General features: G+C 48.6%; 2 protein-coding genes across 2 annotated transcripts in view; one reads left to right on the top strand and one right to left on the bottom strand.

Annotated features, from left to right (window-relative positions):
• Positions 1-236: 236 nt before the first annotated feature.
• ISG20L2 (interferon stimulated exonuclease gene 20 like 2) lies at positions 237-21,392 on the bottom strand. The gene is made up of 4 exons (XM_073632431.1): positions 21,241-21,392; positions 10,853-11,671; positions 5,908-6,108; positions 237-391 (listed from the first exon to the last, which is right to left on the bottom strand). Exons 2-4 carry the CDS (start codon positions 11,570-11,572, stop codon positions 281-283), a joined length of 1,032 nt encoding a protein of 343 aa, XP_073488532.1. The 5' UTR covers positions 11,573-11,671; positions 21,241-21,392; the 3' UTR covers positions 237-280.
• METTL25B (methyltransferase like 25B) overlaps positions 21,291-22,905 on the top strand; it is a gene marked incomplete in the record, with an annotated part of 43,464 nt that continues 41,849 nt past the window's right edge. Inside the window, 1 exon segment of the mRNA XM_073632429.1 lies at positions 21,291-21,423.

Below are 22,905 nucleotides of genomic sequence, written 5' to 3' on the forward strand. Positions count from 1 at the left end.
CGGAAAGCTGAGTACGCACATCTACACGCTACGGAGTGTATGTTAACGACACCCCGAAATCGGTTTGCGAAAACGCAGTGCGATTTGCAGAAACAGATCGCATAGGTGTGAATACCCATGTAATCCGATTCTGGTGCGGACAAAAAAAGTAGAAATCAAACCAGCGATGGCGTTCAGTCCGGGGTTCCATTTTTTTTTATTTAATGAAGCAGTAAAAAGTAACAGTTGATATGTTCCCATATATAAATCTGAAACCCCCCCCCCCCCAAAAAAAAGTTTATCAATCTGGACCCGTGGATGCCAGCTCTCTTTCATACTCGGCCTCCACAATGCGATATAATTCCATCGTTGTCCTGGCGTCCTCCACGGAAGAGTGGCCGCCTCTGCCCACCTACAAAGGGAGGAAGGAAAGGAATGATTACCTGTTGATCCCACCAATTCTCTCATTATGACATCATTTCCTGTTCCAGGCCAAATTTGCTGCTTTTATAGAGAGCGCCCCCCCCCCCCCCAGCAATGTTGGCACATGGAAGCTTACATTATGAAGTTAGAAGAGCTCCTTATTCTGTATATCTCAGCGGCGCTCTGTCCTCACGTATTAACCACTTACTTATCGGGCACCCCCACCTCCACCCTCCTGCCCAGGCCAATTTTTAGCTTTCAGCGCTCGCACTCTTTGAATGACAATTGCGCGGTCATGCTACACTGTAACCATGTTAGATTATTAGCATTTTCTTCACACAAATAGAGCTTTCATTTGGTGGTATTTAAGTACCGCTGGGGTTTTTATTTTTTGCTAAAAAAAAAAATAAAAAAGGACCGAAAACACCCGGCACCTCTTGTCCTTGCGCTGGAGGAACGCCAGCTGTCAAAGCTGAGTGGTGATGTCAGTGGTGGGCGGGACTGGAGCAAACGTCAGGTCCCAGCACAAACGACTCAAAAAAGAGCCCCCAAAAAAACCAGATCGGCCTGCCCTGAATCCATCCCATTGGCTGAGGTTTGACAGCTGCTCCAATCCCGCCCACCTCTGACATCACCACTGAGCTTTAACAGCTGGCGTTTTTTTTCCTGTGCCCGCCACCACTCTACCCGCCAGTTTTGACTAATGTGATGCTGTTCCATGCGGCCGTGCCCCTTTTGGATGTCCATGGTGTTTCTGGGGCTGTCTGTTTGCTGATCTTCCTGTACCCCAGATGTAAGAGTACGTGTTTTAATTCAGCTCAACTAATTCTAGCGCCCTTTTTCAGAACTGGGGAGGAGCCTAGGGAAGATGACTTCTAACCCTTTTGACAGGCAGCCGGCGAGCAGTGATGTTGCTGCAAGGCTATGGGATCGCTGCTCAGTGATACGTCGGCTATCAGATAGGGACTTCAGAGAGTTTGCTTACCCGCCTCCTACCCACATTCGCTGCTGGGAGGAGAGAGGGGTGGGTAAATAAACCCTGCCCAGTCCCGATCTGGAGCACTGTAGCAGTTGTAGTGTGGAGCTAGAGAGGGGAGAAAGCACAGCCCGCACCTCCCGGCTCTCTCCACCTCCAGAGATATGGCTTGTCCCTACCCACGCTAAGCTGACAGGAGTAGTGACGCTGCTGTCAGCAATCCTGTCAGCTTGTAGCATCAGGAACTCTGCTTGGTGCTCCCCCCCAACCTCACATGATACAAGCGCCCTTCTGCCCACCCCTTGTCCTGGCCCTGTCCACAATGCCCAATACAAGATAAGATACCAGTTTTGCAAGATAATGCTACAAATAAAGTGTAAAGTTCAACTGCAGGAAAATATTTATCTTTTTTATCCCCCAACCCTGATCTAACCCAACCTTCCCTTCCCCTAAAGTCCTAAACAGATGTATACTTACCTCGATCCGACAGCCATGGTTCCTCTGTTTGTCTATAACCAAAGCCACAAGGCTCACGGTGTTGGCTGCACCTGGGCATTAAATCGATAGTAAAGTCTTGCCTTTTTTTTTTTTAATGACAATCACGTTATACTTACCTGCGCTGTGTAATGGTTTTCCACAGAACAGCCCGGATCATGTCGGCGCTCCTGGCCCCTCCCTCCTGCTGGTTGCCCCCACAGCAAGCAGCCTGCTCTGGGGGCACCCAAGCAGGTGTGCTCCCGAGCTGCGGCTCTGTGTGTCCATTCACACACGGAGCCGCGGCTTGGCCCCGCTCCCGTCTCCTGATTGGCTCGCTGGCTGTGATTGACAAATGGCTCCCGTCAAAGGCCAATCAGGAGTGCGAGTCCCCAGAGAGCCAAGGCTCTTGTGGACATTGCTAGATCGACAGGGAGCTTGGGTATTGGTGGGGGAGGGGGGGGGGCTGCAGAGAGAGGGTTTTTTTTCCGTCATGCACTGAATCCATGAAGGTAAAAAACCTTGTGCCTTTACAACCACTTTAATACGCCAAAGGCAAGACATCGACCCATAGAAGTCTAAGGAGCTGTGATTCACAGACATGGCCAGGATAGTGAAGACTTGCTGTGCTAAATGTAAACAAACAGCAGAACCACGGTCGTGGGTCAAGGTAAGTATTAATCCGTGGAGGAGGAGGGTGGGTTGGGTTAAAGCGGAGTTCCAGTCCTTTTTGTGTTTATTAAAAGTCAGCAGCTACAAAATGTGTATCTGTTGACTTTTAACCGTTTGCCGACCGCCTCAGACAGATATACTGCGGCAGAAGGGCTCGTACAGGCAAAACCACGTACCTGTACGTTGCCCTTTAAGAGGCGGCCAGCGGACGTGCACGCCCGCGGCAAGCTCCGTGAGTCGGGTCGCGGGTCCCGCGGACTCGATCGCCGCGGGGATACCTGCGATCGCCTCACAGGGAGGAAGAACGGGGAGATGCTGATGTAAACAGCATCTCCCCGTTCTGCCTAGTGACAGTGTCACTCGATCTCTGCTCCCTGTCATCGGAGCAGAGATCAGTGATGTGTCATACGTAGCCACCCCCCCCCCACAGTTATAAACACGCCCCTAGGACACACTTAACCCCTACACCGCCACCTAGTGGTTAACCCCTTCACTGCCAGTGTCATTTACACAGGAATCAGTGCATTTTTATAGCACTGATTGCTGTATAAATGACAATGGTCCCAAAAATGTGTAAAAAATGTCCGATGTGTCCGCTATAATGTCGCAGTCACAAAAAAAAAAAAAATCGCTGATCGCCGCCATTTAAAAAAAAAAAAAATTATTAATAAAAATGCCATAAAACTATCCCCTATTTTGTAAACGCTATAACTTTTGCGCAAACTAGGGGTGCAATGGATCGTCATCGATCCGTGATCCGATCCGCGGAGGTTGATCCGTACGGGACACCCGCGATCCGCGGAGCGCTCTGTGGCCTCGGCCATAGGAAAGGCCGCGGCTTTGGCCTAGCTCCAGAGCGGCAGCCATCTTGGTACACCCGGCGGCTGTTTAGCACGTGATCGCTCCGTCAAATGACATGTCATGACGCCGGTTCCTCTCTCCCCTCTGTGTACTGATCTGTACAGTGGAGGAGAGAGATGGCAGAAGTGCCAATACTCTGCAATGCCCTGCCAATACTCTGCAATGCCCTGCCAATACTCTGCAATGCCCTGCCAATACTCTGCAATGCCCTGCCAAATACTCTGCAATGCCCTGCCAATACTCTGCAATGCCCTGCCAATACTCTGCAATGCCCTGCCAATACTCTGCAATGCCCTGCCAATACTCTGCAATGCCCTGCCAAATACTCTGCAATGCCCTGCCAATACTCTGCAATGCCCTGCCAATACTCTGCAATGCCCTGCCAATACTCTGTAATGCCCTGCCAATACTCTGCAATGCCCTGCCAAATACTCTGCAATGCCCTGCCAATACTCTGCAATGCCCTGCCAATACTCTGCAATGCCCTGCCAATACTCTGCAATGCCCTGCCAAATACTCTGCAATGCCCTGCCAATACTCTGCAATGCCCTGCCAATACTCTGCAATGCCCTGCCAAATACTCTGCAATGCCCTGCCAATACTCTGCAATGCCCTGCCAAATACTCTGCAATGCCCTGCCAATACTCTGCAATGCCCTGCCAATACTCTGCAATGCCCTGCCAAATACTCTGCAATGCCCTGCCAATACTCTGCAATGCCCTGCCAATACTCTGCAATGCCCTGCCAATACTCTGCAATGCCCTGCCAATACTCTGCAATGCCCTGCCAATACTCTGCAATGCCCTGCCAAATACTCTGCAATGCCCTGCCAATACTCTGCAATGCCCTGCCAATACTCTGCAATGCCCTGCCAAATACTCTGCAATGCCCTGCCAATACTCTGCAATGCCCTGCCAATACTCTGCAATGCTCTGCTGCAATACCCTGCCAATACTCTGCAATGCCCTGCCAATACTCTGCAATACCCTGCCAATACTCTGCAATGCCCTGCTGCAATGCCCTGCTGCAATACCCTGCCAATACTCTGCAATACAATACTCTGCAATACCCTGCTGCAATGCCCTGCCAATACTCTGCAATGCCCTGCCAATACTCTGCAATGCCCTGCTGCAATACCCTGCCAATACTCTGCAATACCCTGCTGCAATGCCCTGCCAATACTCTGCAATACCCTGCCAATACTCTGCAATGCTCTGCTGCAATACCCTGCCAATACTCTGCAATGCCCTGCCAATACTCTGCAATGCCCTGCTGCAATACCCTGCCAATACTCTGCAATACCCTGCTGCAATGCCCTGCCAATACTCTGCAATGCCCTGACAATACTCTTCCATGCCCTGACAATACTCTTCCATGCCCTGACAATACTCTTCCATACCCTGCCAATACTCTGCCATACCCTGCCAATAGTCTGCCAATAGTCTGCCAATACTCAGCCAATATCCCCGCCAATACCCTGCTAATATACCCGCCAATACCCTGCAATACTCTGCCAATACTCTGCCACACCCTGCCAATAGGGAGATTGTGGATATTACAGTGGGGGAGATTTTTTTTTTGTTGATCCGAAAATGATCTGAACCGTGACTCCTGATCCGAGGAACGATCCGAACCGTGAGTTTTTTGATCCGTTGCACCCCTAGTGCAAACCGATCAATAATCGCTTATTGCGATTTTTTTTTACCAAAAATATGTAGAAGAATACGTATCTGCCTAAACTGAGGAAAAAAAATGTTTTTTAATATATTTTTGGGGGATATTTATTATAGCAAAAAGTAAAAAATAATGCGTATTTTTTGTCGTTCTATTTTTGTTTTTTAGCGCAAAAAATAAAAACCACAGAGGCAATCAAATACCACCAAAAGAAAGCTATATTTGTGGGAAAAAAAGGACGTCAATTTTGTTTGGGAGCCACTTAGCACGACCGCGCAATTGTCAGTTAAAGCGACGCAGTGCCGAATCGCAAAAAGTGCTCTGGTCAGGAAGGGGGTAAATTCTTCCGGGGCTGAAGTGGTTAATAAACACACACAATTACCTGTCCCACGATCCAGCGATGCGGTCGCCCGAACTCTCGCCTCTCCCCCGGCACCGGCATCACAAGTGTTGGCACCTGGCTGCGACAGCTTGCAGCTTCACAGCCGGGTGCGCACTGCCCCTCCTCAATGGCCAGGCAATCTTCTGGGACCTGCGATGTGTCCCAGAAGATTGCAGGGAGGGAGGGGTGAGAGGAGAACTTCTGCTTAAGTTGCCTAGGCGGCCCAAGCGGAAGTGGGAACTGTCAAAACTAGGTACCCGCTCCCTCCCCCCAAAAAAATGATAAGCTAAATGTGGCATGTAAGCGGGTGAAGAGTCCTTAAATCAGAACTTCTACTTTTTGGTGGAACTCCGCTTTCAGTCGGGGCGCAAAAAGGAGAAGCGTACTTTGTTTGAACGTGTACTTATCCTTTAATGCACCCAGAATCTTGGCACAGCAGACATGAGAAGGCGGGTAAATATATTACCTGGATGTCCCTGCGGAGAAGCTGTTTGGCCAGACGTTTTAGTGACGCCATCTCCTTCTCCGGGAAACCCGCCTTGCGGTTCAGCAATGGTATCTTCGAGGTGTCTCGGGTCATCTCCTTGGGGTGGAAGTATTCTAAGGCCTTGTAGTCATTGTGGATGGCGTGACCGATCACTATCTTCCCATGAAGGATCTTTAAGATCTGCAGAAGAACACAAAAGATTTTCAGACATCATCCTGCATACAAATAAATATAAGAGCTCCGGCCAGTTCCAGAGCCAGGCGGACGAGGGGGGGGGGTTTATTCTATTGTAGCCAAAGGAACCGTGTTTCCCACAACTGCTGATCCTACAATGGGTTAATCAGTTTCCATTGTAAAAAGGAACTGCACTGACCTCCCAGGCAACTAAGACTGTTGGAAGGAATGGTCAGCAATGAGAATAACTTAAAGCGGAGTTCCACCCATATAGAAGTCAGCAGCTACAAAAAGTGTAGCTGCTGACTTTTAATAATCGGACACTTACCTGCCCCACGGTCCAGCGATGCCCCGCTCCTCTCCCCCTCCTCTCCCCTGCCAGGATTGTGACAGTGGGCGCCCGGCTGCGCACTCACTGCGAATGTGTGCGCTGCGATTGGCCGGGCAATCTTCTGGAACTTATCTTGCCAATGATCTCAAAGCAGCTGGGACCATAGTCACCAAGAAAACAATTGGTAACGCACTACGCCGTGAAGGACTGAAATCCTGCAGCGCCCCGCAAGGTCCTCCTACTCAGGAAATCACATGTACAGGTCCGTCTGACATCTTTCATAAAAATGCTAATTCCTATCGGGAAAACCGCTCGTCTGTATGCTGTTCCGACGTACCAAAAATGACGCATGTGCTGAAGCAAGTACGAGACGTCGTACGTCACCGCGTTCTTGACGGTCGGAATTTGGTGTGACCGTGTGTAGGCAAGACAAGCTTGAGCGGAATTCCGTCGGAAAAACCTTCAGAGTTTATTCCGACGGCAAAAACGGTCGTGTGTACAGGGCATAAGAGCCTGACATTGCGTCCATAATCTGCTGATTGCTGGTGCAATGCTCTGCAGGCTCCTTACCTGCAAAAAAAAAAAATGTGCAATTATTATTACTTTATTTTTTTTTTAAAGTGAACTTAGCCTTTAAGAGCCAAGGAAGGGCTTTTTTTTTTTTTTTTTATTAAATTAGCATTTTTATGAAAGATTTTTTTAAAAAGGATACAAGCACAGTATGCATACAGTGAGCAGAAAAAAAGTATTTGATCCCCCCGCTAATTTTGTACATTTGCCCACTGACAAAGAAATGATCAGTCTATAATTTTATTGGTCGTTTTTTTTTTTTAGGAGTGAGAGACAGAACAGCAGCAAAAATATCCAGAAAAACGCATTTCAAAAAAGTTATAATTTGATTTGCATTTTAATGAGTGAAATAAATATTTGATTCCCTATCAATCAGCAAGATTTCTGTCCCCCTCAGGTGTCTTCTATACAGGTAAAGAGCTGAGATTAGGAGCACTTCCTTAAAGGGAGTGCTCCTAATCCCAGCTTGTTACCTGTATAAAAGACACCCGTCCACAGAAGCAATCAATCAGATTCCAATCTCTCCACCATGGCCAAGACCAAAGAGCTGTCCAAGGATGTCAGGGACAAGATTGTAGACCTACACAAGGTATGGAATGGGCTACAAGACCATCGCCAAGCAGCTTGGTGAGAGGGTGACAACAGTTGGTGCGATTATTCGCAAATGGAAGAAACACAAAATAACTGTCGATCTCTCTCGGTCTGGGGCTCCATGGAAGGTCTCACCTCGTGGAGTTTCAATGATTATAAGAACGGTGAGAAATCAGCCCAGAACTACACAGGAGAATCATAATTGGCCACCAGGTTTGCACACATCTCAGGAGGTATTTTGGCCGCCGACTGAATCACATGGCCGCCGACGGAGAGTGCAAGGTGTTTTTTCACTTTAATGCATAGGATGCATTAAGGTGAAAAAACACGAAGCTTTACAACCCCTTGAAACCCAGCAGCAGCTGTGAGCTTGATTTAACTATTTGTGCACCATGCCATGTATAAACATACCTTGGTAGTCAAGTGGTGAAAGCCCATCTCCAGACAAATCATAAACCCCCCCTCCCCCCCATATCCCTACTCTAACAGATCGCTGACATGCAGGACACTATTTCCCTTTTACTTACCTGAAGCCACGGTCACGTGATTCCCCATTCTTGTCTTCTGTTTGCAGGAGGCAGGGTCCTTCTTCGGGGGTCCATGTCACACATGCTATAATGTAGACACTTCCAATTGGCTGTCCAGCGGAGGGGTCCTCTCAGGATCCAGAAGAGAAGTGAGGTCAGACATAGCACAAGTGTTACATGCTTACAGTGTACGGGCAAGATTTTAAAATCATACGCCCGTCTGTATGAGCCTTAGGCCCCTTTCACACCAGCGGACCGATCGGGCCCACCTGTCAGATTTTCAGACGGACCCGATCGGATTTCTATGAAGCGGCGGATGTCAGCGGACAATGTGTCTGCTGTAACCTGATCCGCTAAAAACAGACGGATGGGGGTACGCTTGCCATCCGTTTAGCGGATCGGATTGGATGTCAGTTGGTTGGAAACGGAAAAGCAACACGTTTCCATCCGACTGCCCCATATCGAAGAGCAGGCTGTGTCCGTGTCTGCTCTGCATACTGGAGCGGACACGGGCCTTTTATCCGGCTGCTCAGCGGGGATCAGCGGAGAGATCCCCCCGCTGAGCTGATGGATCTGCTTGAACGGATTTGGCTCCGTTAATACATAATTAAATGTATATATATATATATATATATATATATATATATATATATATATATATATATATATATATATTTTTTTTTTTTTTTTTAAATCTCTATCTATGACAAGTGCAAGTCAGCACCATGGACAGTGCATTAAACAGCACATCTTTCCACTAATTGTTTTTGCTTTATTTTGAGAATAAATATAAAATATATATACCGTATTTATCGGCGTATAACACGCACCTCAATTTAGGAGGGAATTTTAAGGAAAAAAAACTTTTAGGAGGGAACTTGAAGGGAAAAAAACTTACATTTAAATGCCCATCATTGCAGCCTTCTCAGTAAAGCCTTGCCCCAGTGCAGCCATGTCAGTGCAGCCTTGCCAGTGCAGCCATGTCAGTGCAGCCATGTCAGTGCAGCCATGTCAGTGCAGCCTTCCCCAGTGTCCAGTGCAGCCTTGCCCCAGTCCAGCCTTGCCCCAGTGCAGTCTTGCTGAAGCCTCTGAGCTTCAAAATCGCCGACCGCGATTTGAAAATGGCGCCGCGGGCGCCGAAATACACAGAGCCGGTCCTCGGGTCTTCTCGGCGGCTCTCGTTCACTTTCGGCTCCACTCGGACGGTGAGCGGAGCTATCCGAAACTAGCCGAGTATACTCGGCTAGGTTCGGGCGGCGCTCGAGTGAAACCGAAAGCGGCCGAGAAGAGCCGAGGACCGGCACTGTGCATTTCGGCGCCGGCGGCGCCATTTTCAAATCGCGGTCAGCGATTTTTTCGTTCTGACAGCTCCGGATCGCAGGGGATCGCCGTATAACACGCACCCGCGATTTTCCCCTGATTTTAAGGGGAAAAAAGTGCGTGTTATACGCCGATAAATACGGTAAATATATAAAATATTTGTATGTGGTATAAATTATCTTTCCTATCACTTGTGCTTTATACACACACATTTTTTTAATATATATAAAATGAAATATATATATTTTATTTAATGCACTTCCATGGTGCTGATGGTACCAGGTACACAGCTCCCTCCCTGAACAGTTGGCGGTGCCATCAGGCTCTATGGATGGAAGTATGAGGGTACGCTGCTCCCAATCCCTGAATCCAGTCACCATAATGGTAGATCTGGTAGATCTGGTGCTAAACCCCACAAGTCCAAAGGAAAAAAGACTATGAATGAAGATAAAAAAAAAATTCTTCTGTGTGCTGCTCCCCCCACAGCTCCCCCCAATACTCACCTGAGCCCCCTCTCGATCTGCTGTGCAAATCACATGCGATGTCTATGCGTTGCAAATTCAGCCACAGATTGTATGGCTGAATTTGCATCGCATTCGGAAAACAAAGTCGTGCAGGACCCTTTTTTTTTTGGTCCGCACCAGAACACCCACCCGATCCGATTCCTGTCCGAATTGACAGTTCACACTGCCATATGCGAACCGAGGGGTGTCATTAACTTTCTATTAACACCCGCAGCGGTTCGCATAGGGCAATGTGAACCTCTAGCGGGTGACATGCAATGCGGGAACCCGAACTGGATTTGCATGGGTTCTCACATCGCAGCAGTGTGAACCGAGCCTTAAAGTGGTGGGCCACCCTAAAATAAAAAATTGCATGAAAAATACTAAAAAAATGTAAAAAAAAAAAATCTGAAAAAAAAAAAAAAAAAAATGTAAACTTACCTAAACCCTTGTTGCTAGGCAGTCTTCCTAATCTGCCTCTTCCTATTCCGCGGCGTGTCCTGCTCCTTGGTGAGCGGCCCTGTTGCCTTCTGGGAACTGTGTGTGTTCCCAGAAAACCACAGGGCCATTCACAGATCGCCGCGGCGCTCGCGTGTGCGCAGTAGGAAACTGGCAGTGAAGCGGCAAGGCTCCACTGCCTGTTTCCCTTACTTAGGATGGCGGTGCCGGGACCCGAGAGCTGAGAGACGGGTCGGCCTCGGGCGGCCGATATCGCGGGCAACCAGGACAGGTAAGTCTACTTATTTAAAGTCAGCAGCTACAGTATTTGTAGCTGCTGACTTTAAAAAAAAAAAATTCTCTGTCCGGAATCCCGCTTTAATATCACTCTAGATGCCGGTAATTTTTTTTTTATCTGAATAACATAAACCGAATCCCTGGCTGACTCCCAGTAACCGGCGGCTTCTCACCTCTTTTTGTGCAACAGAGAACGGAATGGCGTTGAATAAGTGTTCCCTCCGTATTCCGCTCCATTTTGTCCTGTAATCTGTGATGGGACTGGCTGGTTTGATGTACCGGTCGTACACCACGTCCCCGTTATAACCGACGATGCTGCACCGGGCCAAGGCACTGATGCTTCCTTTCAGCCCCGTGCCCACCATCTCACAGTCTATGGCCACTATTTTGTAGCTGGGGGTGGAAGAGTCCGGGGGGATTCCGCTCTCAAACTCGCTCAGCAGGCTGATCTTCTGCTGGTGAAGAGAAGGTCGAGGTGGCAGGTGACCGGTCTCAGCCGGCTTGGAAGAACAGTGGCCCTTGAACGGCGTGAACGTTGCGCAGCGGGAATGATTAGCGCCGGGGGCGATGCTGACGGTCAGAGTACCGGGCTGGCACGGGGCGCCCGTGGTGACCCTCCCGGAGGGGGGCGGCTGCTGGTTAGGACAGAAAAAGTTGCTATGTGGTCTGTCAGTCCGGTGCTGTCCATTGTGATTGCTGTGGGCCCAGGAATTCGTTGGCTGCTCCTTTTTCTTGTTGGGGGTCTTTTGGGGCAACTGCTTCTGCTTCAGGAAACCTCTTTTTTCCAAAAACTTTCTCCTTTTGAGGAAACGCTGGTGCTTGCTGTTCTCGTGTTTGGCGTGTCCGCCGGACGGTCCGTCCGCCACGTCCACGTTTAAAAGCATCTCCGCCATGATGGGTTATACCACCTCTGAGGAAGGAAGGTGGAGAGTCCGGAGTTCAGGGATGGGTAGAATAAAATGCGGAGCGGAGCATGGAGGACGCTTCATCACCTAGGAGGAAAAATATATAATGTGAGGAAAATACAACAGAATTATAACCCAGTATCAAAAAAAGTGAGTACACCCCTCAGATTTTTGTAAATGTTTTCTTCTATCTTTTCATGTGACAACACTGAAGAAATGACACTTTGCTACAATGTAAAGTAGTGAGTGTACAGCTTGTATAACAGTGTAAATTTGCTGTCCCCTCAAAATAACTCAACACACAGCCATTAATGTCTAAACCACTGGCAACAAAAGTGAGTACACCCCTAAGTGAAAATGTCCAAATTGGGCCCAATTAGCCATTTTTCCTCCCGGGTGTCATGTGACTCATTAGTGTTACAAGATCTCAGGTGTGAATGGGGAGCAGGTGTGTTAAATTTGGTGTTATCGCTCTCACTCTCTCATACTGGTCACCGGAATTTCAACATGGCACCTCATGGCAAAGAACTCTCTGAGGATCTGAAAAAAAGAATTGTTGCTCTACATAAAGATGGCCTAGACTATAAGAAGATTGCCAAGACCCTGAAACTGAGCTGCAGCACGGTGGCCAAGACCATACAGCGGTATAACAGGACAGGTTCCACTCACAACAGGCCTCGCCATGGTCCACCAAAGAAGTTGAGGTCACGTGCTCAGCGTCATATCCAGAGGTTGTCTTTGGGAAATAGACGTATGAGTGCTGCCAGCATTGCTGCAGAGGTTGAAGGGGTGGGGGGGTCAGCCTGTCAGTGATCAGACCATACGCCGCACACTGCATCAAATTGGCCTGCATGGCTGTTGTCCCAGAAGGAAGCCTCTTCTAAAGATGATGTACAAGAAAACCCGCAGTTTGCTGAAGACAAGCAGACTAAGGACATGGATTACTGGAACCATGTCCTGTGGTCTGATGAGACCAAGATAAACGTATTTGGTTCAGATGGTGTAAGGCGTGTGTGGCGGCAACCAGGTGAGGAGTACAAAGACAAGTGTGTCTTGTCTACAGTCAAGCATGGTGGTGGGAGTGTCATGGTCTGGGTCTGCATGAGTGCTGCCGGCACTGGGGAGCTACAGTTCATTGAGGGAACCATGAATGCCAACATGTACTGTGACATACTGAAGCAGAGCATGATCCCCTCCCTTCAGAGACTGGGCCGCAGGGCAGTATTCCAACATGATAACCACCCCAAACACACCTCCAAGATGACCACTGACTTGCTAAAGAAGCTGAGGGTAAAGGGGATGGACTGGCCAAGCATGTCTCCAGACCTAAACCCTATTGATCATCTGTGGGGCATCCTCAAATGGAAGGCGGATGAGCACAAGGTCTCTAACATCCACCAGCTCTGTGATGTCATCATGGAGGAGGGGAAGAGGACTCCAGTGACAACCTGTGAAGCTCTGGTGACCTCCATGCCCAAGAGGGTTAAGGCAGTGCTGGAAAATAATGGTGGCCACACAAAATATTGACACTTTGGGCCCAATTTGGACATTTTCTCTTAGGGGTGTACTCACTTTTGTAGCCAGCGGTTTAGACATTAATGGCTGTGTGTTGAGTTATTTTGAGGGGACAGTAAATTTACACTGTTATACAAGCTGTACACTCACTACTTTACATTGTAGACAAGTATCATTTCTTCAGTGTTGTCACATGAAAAGATAGAAGAAAATACTTACACAAATGTCACTAAGGGGTGTACTTACTTTTGTGAGATACTGTATATTTGAATATATTTTGTATACCTATGACGGCCTCTACCACAGCATATGAGCCTCGGCCCCTTAAGTAAAAATGGGCTGCCCTACCAGTGATGTGCGCACGCAAATCTAAACCAAGCCTCATATAACAATCCAGTTCTTGCATCAGCATCCTCAGTCCTCCCTTTCACATCACAGTCCCTCCCTTTACATCAAAATACCCCCCTTCACATTTTTGTCTTTATCACCCCCCCATTAGTGTCTTCAGTCCCCCTTCACCCCTACACAGACAGGGTGGGGGTGGGAGGAACAGCAGGTGTGGACAGAGGGCAGGAGCTGCAAGGACCACCCTGCATCCTAGCAACCAATTACCTGCTTGTTAACTCGGGCAGACCCCGCCTTCCATCCAGAGTTGTCCCGCCTCCCGCTGTCAGCTCTGGGAGAATAACAGCGGCGGCAGTGATGGCTGCTGGGCAGAACGTCCCCTAAACGGCGAGAGCTGCGGCGGTCCGGATGGTATACTGACGGTCCGCCATTTAGCGTCGGCTGCTTTACAGGTTCTCTTTAACCTCTTCAGCTCCAGAAGGTTTACCCCCCCCCCCCTTCATGACCAGGCCATTTTTTTGCGATATACGGCACTGCGTTACTTTACCTGACAATTGCGCGGTCGTCAGAGGATGTACCCAGATAACATTTTTGTCCTTTTTTCCCCACAAATAGAGGTTTATTTTGGTGGTATTTGATCACCTCTGGGGTTTTTTAAATTTTTTGCGCTATAAACAAAAAGACCAAAAATTTTGAAAAAAAAAAAATAATTTTTTTTACTTTCTGCTATAAAACATAACCAATTAAAAAAAAAATCAAATTTTTTTTCATAAATTTAGGCCAACATGTATTCTGCTACATATTTTTGTTTAAAGAAAAAACCCCAATAAGAGTATATTGATAGGTTTGCACAAAAGTTAATAACGTCTACAAACTTTGGGATAGATTTATGGAATATTTTTTGTTTATTAGTAATGGCAGCAATCAGTGACTTATAGCAAGGACTGCAATATTGTGGCGGTCAGATTGGACACTGACGCTTTTTTGGGGAACAGTGACACTAATACAGTGATCACTGCTAAAAATATGCACTGTCACTGTACTAATGACACTGGCTGGAAAGGGGTTAACATCAGGGGCGATCAAAGGGTTAAATCCAGTGTTTTACTGTAGTGTGGGAGGTGCTTGTACTAGGGGAAGACGTGGATCCTAGTCTCTACTTTGCAGGAACACAAGATCCATGCCTTCCTTACCGACAGAACGGCGATCTGCCTTGTTTACGTAGACAGACCGCTGTTCTGCTTCCGTACCGAACGATCAGTCAGTGCCAGTGGACATTGAGTCCGTGGTTCCCGCTGTTTAGAATCACTGCAGGAGCGAGCTGCGGCATGCACTTACGCCCGATACCCAGAAGTGCAGGATCACGTATATAGATATAAATATGCAGATATATATATATATATATATATATATATATATATATATATATATATATATATATATATATATATACACGGTATATATATATATACACACACACTGTATTTATTGGCGTATAACACTCACTTTTTCACCATGAAAATCGGGTGCAAATAGTATGTGCGTGTTATACACCAATACTTCAATTTTAGCTGCCTCGGAGGGGACAGGGAGGGGGGCGGGATGAGCGCTGTCAGATTACATACAGTGAGAATCTCCTGTTTACTTGGCGGCCTCTGTAATAGGAAGTCCCGTCTCCTGGGCCGCCATTGGACCACTGTTCTGTCTATCATAGGAGATTCTCACTGTATGTAATCTGTCTGCGCTCGTCCCGCCCCCCTCCCTGTCCCCTCTAGGCTGCAGATGGGCATCGATCAGGCTGCACTGATGGCAATGGTGAGGCTGCTGCATTGATGGCAATGGTGAGGCTGCATTGATGTGGACTGATGAGGCTGCATTGATGGCACTTGTGAGGCTGCAGATGGGCATTGATCAGGCTGCATTATGGCAATGGTGAGGCTGCAGATGGGCATTGATCAGACTGCATTGTGGCAATGGTGAGGTTGCAGATGGGCATTGATCAGGTTGGATTGTGGCAATGGTAAGGCTGCAGATGGGCATTGATCAGACTGCATTGTGGCAATGATCAGGCTGCATTGTGGCAATGGTGAGGCTGCAGATGGGCACTGATCAGGCTGCATTATGGCAATGGTGAGGCTGCAGATGGGCATTGATCAGACTGCATTGTGGCAATGGTGAGGCTGCGGATGGGCACTGATCAGACTGCATTGTGGCAATGGTGAGGCTGCAGATGGGCACTGATCAGGCTGCATTATGGCAATGGTGAGGCTGCAGATGGGCATTGATGAGGCTGCATTGTGGCAATGGTGAGGCTGCAGATGGGCACTGATGAGGCTGCATTGTGGCAATGGTAAGGCTGCAGATGGGCATTAATCAGGCTGCAATGTGGCAATGGTGAGGCTGCAGATGGGCATTTATCAGGCTGCAATGTGGCAATGGTGAGGCTGCACTGACCCTTATTTTGCTTCAAAGTTCCTTATTTAAAATGTAATTTTTTTCCATGAAACTTCCTTCTTAAAATGCTATATATATATATATGTGATCCTGCGCAGCGCGGCCGCCCAGTAAAACTGGTATAGGGCGGTTGGCAAATGGTTAAAGCAGAATCAGCACCATGGACAGCGCGTGAAGGCTCAAAGGTTTTTTACCTTCATGCATAGAACCTTCTCAGTGCAGCAGCCCCCCCCCCCCCCCCCCCCCCAATTAATTATTTGAGCCCTATCGTGATCCTCAGTTCTCCGGGGACTATCCCTCCTATCAATCACAGCCAGCGATCCAATGAGGAGAGCAAGGGGGCAGAGCTGAGCTGTGGCTCTGTGTGTGATTGGACAACGCAGAGCTGCAGTGTGGGAGCGAGCCTTCTTGGGTGCCCCCCCATTGCAAGCTGCTTGTTCTGCAGGGAGAAGCCGGGTGCGCCGATGGGGGACACGAGAAGAGGAGGATCGGGGCTGCTCTGTGCAAAACCATTACACAGAGCAAGTTAATATAACATGTTTGTTATTAAAAAAAAAAAAATAAATATATATATATATATATCACTTTAAATCTCTGCAAATGAATAAAAATGGACCCCAAGGAGCCATGATGTGCTAGTATACATAATTAATTAACCACATATGCACCACATACTGTATGTTCGGCGGCAAAGAGGTTGTGCTTTAATGCTCACACTATGCACATGTGCGTTCATGGATGGCAGAGCTCCCTGCACAGTAACTAAGCTGTCAAAGACACCTCTCAGTCACTGCTAATGATTGACAGTCAGCGGGACCGGCTCCCAATCATGTGACCACTGTGCCAGCCAATCACAGCGGTCATGTGATCAGACAAGCCTTTCTGCCCCCTGGGTGTGCAGACCCTATTAAAGGGACATAGAAAGAAAGAGCACTTAATTTCCACGTCTGTAAATATTGAGGGAAAAAATGAAAGTACTATTGGGAGTACTACTAAAGATCGGACTTTATAGGCCAGGAAGCAATGGAGAAGAAAACAATATAAATAAATACATTTATTGAAAAAATACAAAATATAGACATAATCTTCAAAAAAGAGTAAAAACCATTAAATATATATATATATATATATATATGCATCTGTGTTGTTAGTGCAGTGAGCCCTTGTGCGTCTACGCGTTTCGCCGTTAGGCTTCTTCAGGACACGACCAAGGTTCAAAAAACGTAACAGATGAGAGAACGAATCTCTCTTAAAATGGAGTGCACTATTGTATATACCCACGACCTAGGTGAGCGACGAATTTTCAAAATTCTGAATAGTAAGCGAGCTTCAGATTTTCTCAACAGGGGCAGGCAAAACCTTACATTCCACACATGTATGAGGCCAGCGAAGCAACATTAACATCCAATATATACAGAGGAAAACGCCCCTTAATAGAATTCAACAATGCTCATGGCTAGTAAAGCCTGAGTTGTTAGCACGCTGTACATGGAGGATGAGGTATGGGAACGTGCCCCTGTGAGACAGCTGGCTGCAGCACCTCATCTGTTACCTTTTTTGTACCTTGGTCGTGTCCTGAAGAAGCCTAACGGCGAAACGCGTAGACGCACAAGGGCTCACTGCACTAACAACACAGATGCATATATATGATGGTTTTTACTCTTTTTTTGAAGATTATGTCTGTATTTTTTCAATAAATGTGTTTATTTATATTGTTTTCTTCTCCATTGTTTCCTGGCCTATAAAGTCCGATCTTTGGTAGTACTCCCAATAGTACTTTCCTTTTTTCCTATTAAAGGGACATCGGGCTAGTGATCCTTCCCGCCTCCTGGGTGTGCAGACTCTATTAAAGGGACATCGGGGCTAGTGATCCTTCCCGCCCCCGTGTGGATCATGGAGCCAGTGCGGCATCTCAGACACTCAAACCCAATGAGGAATAAGATTCCTGTCTTCTGCGCTCGCCGATTGACTATTCTGTGTGTCTCCCTGCCTTCTCCCCGCCAGCCTCCCCTCTACCTGAGTGATCTGCTTTGCAGTCATTGGTTGCCAGGACCGCCGGTTTCCTAGCAACCAATGACGCTTTTGCTGCTGTGCACACATGAGCTCTTCCTAGCCATAGGGCCGCAGCCGCTCCACCTCCCAGCTCCGCCCCCTAACTCCGGCTCCCTCTCATACACTCTCTTGCTTGCAGCGGCAACAGTGTCCCTCCCGTCGGTAAGGTGCAAAATGATAGAAGCGTCAGGGGGCGGGTGGGTGGGGGGGCGCTGATATAGGGGGGGTCTCCCTCTAAGGAAGATGGGGGCACTGATATAAGGGACTGTGAGCTAATGGGGGTCTCTAATTGGGGGGTGGTAACTGCTGACATAATGGTTGCTGACCAACCATTAAATCAGCAGTCACCACCCCCGTTAGATCAGAGTCACCTTATATCAGCCCCCCCCCCTTACAGACGTCCACTTTGGTGAAGACACCTGATTTAGGGGGGCACTCTGATGAAGACACCTGATTTAGGGGGGCACTCTGGTGAAGACACCCGATTTAGGGGGGCACTCTGGTGAAGACACCCGATTTAGGGGGGCACTCTGGTGAAGACACCCGATTTAGGGGGGCACTCTGGTGAAGACACCCGATTTAGGGGGGCACTCTGGTGAAGACACCCGATTTAGGGGGAAACTCTGATGAGGACACCTGATTTAAGGGGGCACTCTGATGAGGACACCTGATTTAGGGGTGCAATCTGATGACACTTGATTTAGGGGGACACTCTGATAAGGAAACCTGATTTAGGGGGACACTCTGATTTAGAAGGCACTCTGATAAGGACACCTGATTTAGGGGGGCACTTTGATGAGGACACATGATTTAGGGGGACACTCTGATGAGGACACCTGATTTAGGGGGGCACTCTGATGAGGACACCTGATTCAGGGGGACACTGAGGACACCTGATTTAGGGGGCACTCTGATGAAGACATCTGATTTAGGGGGCACTCTGATGAAGACACCAGATTTAGGGGGGCACTCTGATGAAGACACCAGATTTAGGGGGGCACTCTGATGAGGACACCTGATTCAGGGGGACACTGAGGACACCTGATTCAGGGGGACACTGAGGACACCTGATTTAGGGGGACACTGAGGACACCTGATTTAGGGGGACACTGAGGACACCTGATTTAGGGGGACACTGAGGACACCTGATTTAGGGGGACACTGAGGACACCTGATTTAGGGGGCACTCTGATGAAGACACCTGATTTAGGGGGGCACTCTGATGAGGACACCTGATTTAGGGGGGCACTCTGATGAGGACACCTGATTTAGGGGGGCACTCTGATGAAGACACCTGATTTAGGGGGCACTCTGATGAAGACACCTGATTTAGGGGGCACTCTGATGAAGACACCTGATTTAGGGGGCACTCTGATGAAGACACCTGATTTAGGGGGGCACTCTGATGAAGACACCTGATTTAGGGGGGCACTCTGATGAAGACACCTGATTTAGGGGGGCACTCTGATGAGGACACCTGATTTAGGGGGGCACGCTGATGAAGACACCTGATTTAGGGGGGCACTCTGATGAGGACACCTGATTTAGGGGGCACTCTGATGAGGACACCTGATTTAGGGGGCACTCTGATGAGGACACCTGATTTAGGGGGCACTCTGATGAGGACACCTGATTTAGGGGGCACTCTGATGAGGACACCTGATTTAGGGAGGCACTCTGAGGACACCTGATTTAGGGGGGCACTCTGAGGACACCTGATTTAGGGGGGCACTCTGAGGACACCTGATTTAGGGGGGCACTCTGAGGACACCTGATTTAGGGGGGCACTCTGATGAGGACACCTGATTTAGGGGGGCACTCTGATGAGGACACCTGATTTAGGAGGGCACTCTGATGAGGACACCTGATTTAGGGGGGCACTCTGATGAAGACACCTGATTTAGGGGGGCACTCTGATGAGGACACCTGATTTAGGGGGGCACTCTGATGAGGACACCTGATTTAGGAGGGCACTCTGATGAGGACACCTGATTTTGGGGGGCACTCTGATGAGGACACCTGATTTTGGGGGGCACTCTGATGAAGACACCTGATTTAGGGGGCACTCTGATGAGGACACCTGATTTAGGGGGCACTCTGATGAAGACACCTGATTTAGGGGGGCACTCTGATGAAGACACCTGATTTAGGGGGGCACTCTGATGAAGACACCTGATTTAGGGGGGCACTCTGATGAAGACACCTGATTTAGGGGGGCACTCTGATGAGGACACCTGATTTAGGGGGGCACTCTGATGAAGACACCTGATTTAGGGGGGCACTCTGATGAGGACACCTGATTTAGGGGGGCACTCTGATGAAGACACCTGATTTAGGGGGGCACTCTGATGAAGACACCTGATTTAGGGGGGCACTCTGATGAAGACACCTGATTTAGGGGGGCACTCTGATGAAGACACCTGATTTAGGGGGGCACTCTGATGAGGACACCTGATTTAGGGGGGCACTCTGATGAAGACACCTGATTTAGAGGGGCACTCTGATGAAGACACCTGATTTAGGGGGGGCACTCTGATGAGGACACCTGATTTAGGGGGCACTCTGATGAAGACACCTGATTTAGGGGGGCACTCTGATGAAGACACCTGATTTAGGGGGGCACTCTGATGAAGACACCTGATTTAGGGGGGCACTCTGATGAAGACACCTGATTTAGGGGGGCACTCTGATGAAGACACCTGATTTAGGGGGGCACTCTGATGAAGACACCTGATTTAGGGGGGCACTCTGATGAAGACACCTGATTTAGGGGGGCACTCTGATGAAGACACCTGATTTAGGGGGGCACTCTGATGAAGACACCTGATTTAGGGGGGTACTCCATTTGTTATGAAACCAAAAAAAAAAATTGCCTTGAAGCAAAGGTGGTTGCCCTTGGTTACATAAGGCTCCGAGGTGTTCTGGGTCATGTCTGGAAGGTTTTTGATGGTCTATCTATAACACACATTTATATAATTACATTATTTGTGGCTTTTTATCCCCAAACAAAGGCCGTTTCCATGGAGTGCAATGAGGTGTGAACGGCTCTCTGTCCTAGAGACGGCAGCAGCTGTTGTTGCGGGAGCGGAGGGCGGAGCGCGGCCTACTGCAGTGACAAAGACCGGGGGCTTTCCTGCGGGCACGGGGGAGGGCCGCGTTAGAGCGGCGGCGGTACGGTGAGGCGAGGCCGGTGACGCGCAGGCCGAAACCCCGTGTAGCGGTGAAAGAATGTAGAGGGAGGGCGGCCGGAAGACCGGACGGAGTCGGTGGAAGGGAGACAAGAAACTCACCAGCAGCTGAGTCCGGGGCGGAAGAGAGACGAGGAAGAGTCTTCCGGGGCGGAACGGCACCTCCTATGGAGACAGAGAAGGCCGTGCATGGGGGAGAGTGAGTGCTGAGGGTGTATGAGGGCCACACACCGGAGGGCAGAACTGGGGCCCCCACATACAAGCCTAACTGCTTCTAATTGTGGGGTCAGTGACTCCCATTGGAGAAATTTTATCTCACTTCCTGTCCCTGTGGCTACCATACAAGGAATGGGGTGGTTGTCACCAGGACAGAAAGCCACAGTCAGTGTTGTCAGAGGAGCTAACGCTTCTTTGGACGATTGTGTGACCCTTTCATTCTCGTTCCTGTGACCCCCCCATACAAGAAATGGGGTGATTTGTTGATTTGTGACCCCCCCATACAAGAAATGGGGGGATTTGTTGATTGTGTGACACCCCTAAGACATAAAACCCAGGAATATTTCATCATACGGGTCATCTCACCCTATGGGGGGCTCATGGGGTGAGTGGTTGTCACCGGCATGGGAAGTCACGTTGTCGGAGGAGCTAACACTTCCTCAGTTGATTATGTGACCCCCATTGGGATGCATTTTCTTCGATTCTTGTCCCTGTGACCCCAATGCAAGAAATGGGGTGAATGTTGTCACCAGGACAGGAAATCACATTGTCAGAGGAGCAAACACTTCCTTACTTCATTGTGTGACCCCATTGGGGAGATTTTCCTTCATTCTTGTCCCTGTGACTCCAATACCAGAAATGGGATGAGCCGTCCTCACCAGGATGGGAAGTCACATTATCCAAAGAGCTAACACTTCCTCAGTTGATTGTGTGACCCCCACTGGGACGAATTTCCTTTGATTCTTGTCCATGTGACCCCAATACAAGAAATGGAGTAATTGTTGTCACGAGGACAGGAAGTCACATTGTCCGAGGAGCAAACACTTCCTTGGTTCATTGTGTGACCCTATTGGGGGAGATTTTCCTTTTGATTCTTGTCCCTGTGACCCCAATACCAGAAATGGGGTGAGTCGTCGTCACCAGAACAGTAAGTCCTGAAGAGCGAACTCTTCTTCATTTGATTCTGTGACCCCCCTAATGCATGAAAAACAGAAATACTGTCTCAGTTCATTCTTGTCCCTGTGACCCCCTATAGAAGAAATGGGGTGAATGTTGTCACCGGGACAGGAAGTCACATTGTCAGAAGAGCTAGCACTTCCGTAGGTTAATTGTGTGACCCCATTGGGGAGATTTTCCTTCATTCTTGTCCCTGTGACTCCTATACAAGAAATGGAGTGAGTGTTGTCACTGGGACAGGAAGTCACGTTGTCCCAGGAAGGAAGACTTCCTCAGTTGATTATGTGACTCCCATTGGGATGCATTTTCTTCGATTCTTGTCCCTGTGACCCCAATGCAAGAAATGGGGTGAATGTTGTCACCAGGACAGGAAATCACATTGTCAGAGGAGCAAACACTTCCTTACTTCATTGTGTGACCCCATTGGGGAGATTTTCCTTCATTCTTGTCCCTGTGACTCCAATACCAGAAATGGGATGAGCCGTCCTCACCAGGATGGGAAGTCACATTAGCCAAGGAGCTAACACTTCCTCATTTGATTATGTGACCCCCCATTGGGACGAATTTCCTTTTGATTCTTGTCCATGTGACCCC

This window comes from Aquarana catesbeiana, linkage group LG05 (genome assembly GCF_042186555.1).
Source record: "Aquarana catesbeiana isolate 2022-GZ linkage group LG05, ASM4218655v1, whole genome shotgun sequence".
In the NCBI taxonomy this organism is placed as follows: Eukaryota; Metazoa; Chordata; class Amphibia; order Anura; family Ranidae; genus Aquarana; species Aquarana catesbeiana.